This window comes from Synchiropus splendidus, chromosome 1, assembly GCF_027744825.2.
Source record: "Synchiropus splendidus isolate RoL2022-P1 chromosome 1, RoL_Sspl_1.0, whole genome shotgun sequence".
In the NCBI taxonomy this organism is placed as follows: domain Eukaryota; kingdom Metazoa; phylum Chordata; class Actinopteri; order Syngnathiformes; family Callionymidae; genus Synchiropus; species Synchiropus splendidus.
This window is the reverse complement of record NC_071334.1, coordinates 10,013,783-10,019,782: the sequence shown is the minus strand read 5'-3', so window position 1 is coordinate 10,019,782 and position 6,000 is coordinate 10,013,783. Positions and strand designations below refer to the sequence as shown.

Below are 6,000 nucleotides of genomic sequence, written 5' to 3'. Positions count from 1 at the left end.
CGTCATTGTATTTTGAGTTTGAATTTAAAATACGATTGCAGAACGACAAGTTTAATGGAGTCTTCGTGTTGAATTTTAGTCAATATAAAAACTTTAGTTTCCATATTTCTCATCGTGTTTTTTTTTTTTTAATCTATATGTGAGACGAACCGGTCGTGTTTTGAGCGCAGCAACACTAAAGTCTTAACCCCTCCTCTTCACCCCCTCCACTCCTCTCTCACTCCCCAGTCTCTCTCTCTCTCCCTCCTTATTCCTCCACATCCGTTTGCTTCATTACATTGCAGAAGCCGAGCGAGAGCAGACGATCACCGCCGCCGCCGCCGCCGCCGCCACCGACACCCGGACCACCGCTGCTTCAGGCTGATCACTTCGCTCAGGGAATACGCCAACACTGCTGCTCCACACAGGAATACCAAGTGGACCTGTGGACCATGATCCTGACGCGCTGAGGAGAAGAAACTCTGCAAAACACGCTCTTTCATCTTCTCCTCTGTGACGCTGGAAATATCCTCCGAATGCTGAGTGGACTACCTGTTTTCTCGTGGGACTCTGAAGGAACATTTTTGGGGAGAAGGGGGCCGTTGTTCGCTGCCATTCCCCCTTTACGCTTTTGCTGAATGGGGGTAACTCTGATCCGGGAGGCGTAACACAGCTGGGACTTGGACCAGGACGGGACTCGCTGTGTGTGTGGAGTGTCGGGTCACCGTGGATTGTTTTCCCTGCGTGGGTCTGTTTACATGTCCTACCTGACCGATTTATGACAATGGATTACTTTCTGCTTTTATGCAGCGTCTTGCTGCCGGCGGTGTCCGCGGTTGAAGGTAAGAAACGTCCCGATGGTCTCGGACGGACCCAGAAAACTCATTTAGAAGTGGATTTTCACAACACATTTGTGCGTCACACACAAAAACCCATTCACCCCATTTCACTTTCATCCGACGACAGATCGGGATTTCAATTTAAACAAAAGAAAAGTCGCCTTCTAATCCAGGACTGCGTGTGTTTCAGTGCGCAATTGTGGTGCGCCTTAACGCGATCTCTTACATTTGAATGGTGTATGTGGATTCCCCCCTTTTGGCGTTAGGATCACGCGCTCGGGCTTTCTTCCTCACCTTTTTTTTTTAGGAAATTAGCCCCACACTGTAACGCACCGGGGAGTCGAGACCCTCAGCCCCCCTGGCAGGTCAACTGCGTGTATTTTAGGGCGTCGTGACTGCGTGGCCTTGTGACTTGTGGACCATTAGTTAAAAACGCAGCAGCACCTTCCATTGAGTTCCTTAGTTATGCTTGTTTATGAATTATTTCATTCACATGATTCAAACTTTATGATACTCTGTAAAACAAAATCGCCCATTATTTAGAGAACACAGTCAAACATATTCCAGTGGTCATTTTGTTTTAATATTCAAGTGTTAAAAGCTTGAATACTGTACAGTAGAAACTTCTGACGTGGATCAATACTCTCCACCTCTTCCCTCTGGTGATGCTGTCTCCGCTCCTATGTCTAAATGTGATGTTTATCCCCTATAATAATCCGACAAATAATAATAATAATAAAAAGTGTCTTGTGTGCACAGAGCAGTGCTCACGTACAGGGAGAACTGCTGGGGTTGAAAAGTCGGGCGGTGATCTCGTGGTCCAGTGGAGCAGAATGTTCTATTTCCAGGTGCAATAGTCCACTTTATTATTATTATTATTTATATTGAATAATAAATCACCCCGACCATCTTTTACATTAGTGGCTTTTTAAAGACTTTTTTTAAAAATTAAAGTGATGGTGACTGCAACTTTGAAGTTCAATGGGTGCGTTCAATTAATTTATTAATTGGAAAAATACATTGCACCTGCTAAATGAATGCAGACGCGATTTGAGTATTAAAATAATAATAATGAAATATAGTCTATTGACGGGCGTCTGCAGTCTCCTGCTTCCCACTGATGGCTGCTGAGAGTTCAAACTTGCATTGAAGTTCTGAAGAGAGCTGTGCTGAATTATTTTGAAACTATAGCCCGTTATTTTGCTGTGGACCCCCGTCCCACTCTCAAGTGACCCTTCGGAGGTCACCGCGTCCCAGATGGGACCCGCTGACCTAAAACACATGGTCAAAAAACAGGGGTTCCCATTTTTTAGTCGTATTTATTTATTTATTTTTTTAGGACGGTGTGACTTCTATAGTGATGTTGTTGCTCCGTGATGGAGGTGTGTGTTGGCTACCGTTTCCTTTGGATCGCTTGGAGGTTTTTACTTGCAGATTTGACTTAGTGCTGTGTGTTTGAAACTTGGAGGGAGGAACCAGCGGCCTGCTGGAGTGGGACGCTGCTTTGGTCGGTCCCCGCGTCCGTCCCTGTCGGCGAGGTTGGGTCAGGCAGCCCGGGGAATAATTAATGAGATCCAAGTTTCAGTGGTTTCTCCCAACAAATATTTATTCCAGACTTGGCTGTCTAAAATGTTGGAGCAACGTTTTTTATTTATTTATTTATTTATTTTTTATATTGAGTCGTAAAGAATTGGCGCTGTGTAAAATCTAGTTTGTGGACTTTTTCCTGTGTAGTCGTTTGTAATAAAAGTCAGATTATTGTTGAAATGCGTGGATAAAATCTATACTTTATTCACTCTTTCATTTTCTCAGCACAGTTTGGAAGTTGAGTCGCTTTTTGTGGGAGTTGGGTCAAAGTACACGCCGTCTTTACGCGAGAATATTGCGCTCGTATTTACATTAAAATGATGATAATTCGTCATCATCATTGAGAAAGACACATGGCATTTGGGTGTCACACACTTAAAGTCAAACGTTAGAAGGTGGGTTAGTCAGAAGAGCGTCCGCAATAGAAAGAAAGCCAACACTGCACCTATAATGAAAACTTTCCCCCTCAATTTAAAGTGAATTCAAGCAACAAAAATATGATGTTTGTTTTGGATTCATTCAGAACTTGACAGGTGCTTTTTCCCCTCAACGTCAATTATGTTTAATTGCGCCTGTGAAGTGCGCGTTTTCTCGACCAGGCCGTGACAAATGATCTTTTACGCGTCACCCTCCGCTTCTTTTTATCATCTGTAATTTGCGGTGCGATTGCGCGTCGTGGTGCTTTGAGGCGCACATGTTTATCAGTGTTTACATGGGTGCGATCACACCTCCACGGGAGCCGTCTTCCTGTGCCGCTCCGCACTTGGCACATGTCTCGTGCGCCCAAGTCTTCTGAGTGATTTATTCTCGCCTCCTGTGTCCGAGGTCTCCTCTCCAGCATCATCATTATCTTATCATTGGAAGTTACGCCTGTGAATTATGAATCAAGAGCGAGAGAAACGTCATCAAGTTTCAATAAAAGTGCTAAATCACGGGAAAACGCACTTGTTTTTTCTTTCTATTATTCGCTCTTACATCTCTCACCAGTTCATCATTAGTCAAAAACGAATAAGCATTAATAAAGTGGCCATTTTGTTTGTTCCACCACGTATTTTTCCCCCTGATCCACCCTCCTTCTGTGTGGTCGTGCCACAGTGGGGCTTAAATGTATATTACCGCTCTCGTCTGCGTAACAAACGAAAACAAATTACTTCACAAAAGTAGTTTTGGCCCTCAATTTAAGTCACAAAAGGGGTCTATTAGTGCGTCATTGAGGTGGGGGTGCTCATTCAAAGGCTGAGTGGAAATGTGGAGTGTTGAATTAGCAAAATAAAAGTGGATTGGACTTTATTGTTCTGCTAATGGCTCATTGTGGATGTCAAGCTGTCTCATCTATCTATCTATCTATCTATCTATCTATCTATCTATCTATCTATCTATCTATCTATCTATCTATCTATCTATCTATCTATCTATCTATCTATCTATCTATCTATCTATCTATCTATCTATAAATGTACACACACTATGACTATCCACCAACACTTAACAAAGTGTGTTATTGATCGAGTGAATCATTCTCTAACCGCACGAATCAGATGTGATGGCTTGAGAGTCTCTCTCTCTCTCTCTCTCTCTTTCTTCCTGTCCTCAGGCTGGAGCCAATTACCAATTCATAAGGATATTTATCAGTGCGCCCTGAATCAATTAGAGGGTGGAAGGCTGACTTCGACTCCTTTTTAATAGCGACACATGATAGAATAATTGTGGAAGCAGTATTGGGGGATCTATATTAACACTCGGAGCATCAATACTGCTATAGCTATAACTGCTTTTTCAGCAGTAATGATGCCCATGTAATAATGGTAAAACCAGCGCCGCATGCGAGATGGGATCACTTTGTTTGGAGGGCATGAATTAGAAAAATAAAAATAATGAAGACAATGAAGTGACATTCGTTGAAAGTATGGAACCAGTATTATCACACATGTACAATAATGTATATAAATGAACATGAGCATAAATACAATTTAATTCACAAAGTATATTATTATTATTATTATTATTATTATTATTATTATTATTATTATTATTATTATTATTATTATTATCGTAATAGTATTCAAAGCAAGTCATGAAAATGCATTCATAAAAAATATAAGAGAAGAAAAAAAAACCAATTATAGTTTCAAAAATAAAAAACACAACTCAGTGAAAAAAAGTGACAGTGCAAGGAATTTAATGTAAACATCAATATTATCAGTCGGTTAAAGATGCAACAATATATAAAAAATATATAATATAATATAATATAATATAATATAATATAATATAATATAATATAATATAATATAATATAATAAGAAAAAAAAACACCATATAAGAGCGACGTCTTTCGAATTCCAAGGAGTTTTCATTGTATATATAATATTAGTTCATAGAAAGTTAGCGAAGATAGTGTTGCTAGTGAAGTATTTGTTGCAGCAATCTTCAAGGTGGCAGAGAAGAGTGGAAACAAGTGTCCTGTCCAGTCATGTGCTCGACATCAGCCATATTGAACAGATGCCCACTGTCTTAAGTTCAGATAAGTGGGCGAGTATAAATGGCGATTGGACAACGGCATGAGGGTTGGGCTGGAGGATCTGTGTCGTTGTTGGTGGGATCTGGGGCAGAATTGAATCGGAGAGAAGCCGAGCTGACAGGCAGTGCAGATGCAGCGAGCCTGGGGGAGCGTTCATGTGAACGCAGTGATGGTTCATAACTCAAATGGCGGCATGGACGGATCCAACCAAGTGGAATTTCACATGTAGGATCAGCGTCAGATATGTCTGGCCTGCCGAGGCCCTTTTATATTTGCACCCGGACGGGAGGGAGCCGGATTGTTTCGGGATTAACGAAAAATAGCGATTCGCTTGAGCTGGAGCTTTGTTTACTTCATATTGTGATGACAAGTAATTATTCAAGATGGCACCCAGGTTGTAATCGGGTTATGCATCGTGTTGTGGTTTCTGTTGTGTTCATTTAACCGTTAAACCTATAAAAGCTATATATTTTTGTGTGTTGGGCAACTCATTTTTATTTCCTAAGTTTCAACAACGCACTCATATAGTTAAACAGGGTTACTACAACTAGCGACACAAAGCTCTTTTAAGTCGATCATTTCGCTTCACCCAGTTTGTTTGTCTGGTTTGAAGTTTTTTTTTTTTTATATGCCATTTGTCCGTGCAGGCCACCCTGTCATCTGAGCGACTGGCTTTATGGTATGGCAGGTCTTTGACACCCACTGTCGACAGCTAGCCAGAGAGGGCATGTGTGTCTGAGCCTGCCCACCACCCAGACTCCCTGCTGCTGCCGTCTGTGGCCAACACACACTCCCACACACTCACAATAGGGGAAGTAGGGAGAGGGCGAGCGAGATGGGTGGTACATTTGACGGGTGTATGTCAGAGGTTAACGGCGCGCTAGGGTGTGTGTGTGCATGTGTCATGAAACCCCCCCCACCTCACTAAGTCCATCCAAACCCTTTTTTTAGGGCTCTCACCATCATATATTTCTATGTCTAATCATACATTGCTATATAAACTAAAATTGGGGGAGAAGATTATTTACTAAAACACAGTTAAGTTGCTTTTTTTAAACATGTACTCCTAGCTAA

At 41.7% G+C, this 6,000-nt stretch overlaps 1 protein-coding gene across 9 annotated transcripts in view; it reads left to right on the top strand.

Annotated features, from left to right (window-relative positions):
• The first annotated feature begins 264 nt into the window (after nt 1-264).
• The window catches only part of LOC128752215 (ephrin type-B receptor 3-like), a 48,456-nt gene continuing 42,720 nt past the window's right edge, over nt 265-6,000 (top strand). For all 9 annotated transcript variants that reach the window (XM_053853191.1, XM_053853189.1, XM_053853186.1 and 6 more), the window contains exon 1: nt 265-821. In XM_053853191.1, coding sequence (XP_053709166.1) covers nt 758-821 — 64 coding nt within the window. In that variant the 5' untranslated portion in view covers nt 265-757. The remainder of the gene's footprint in view (nt 822-6,000) is intronic.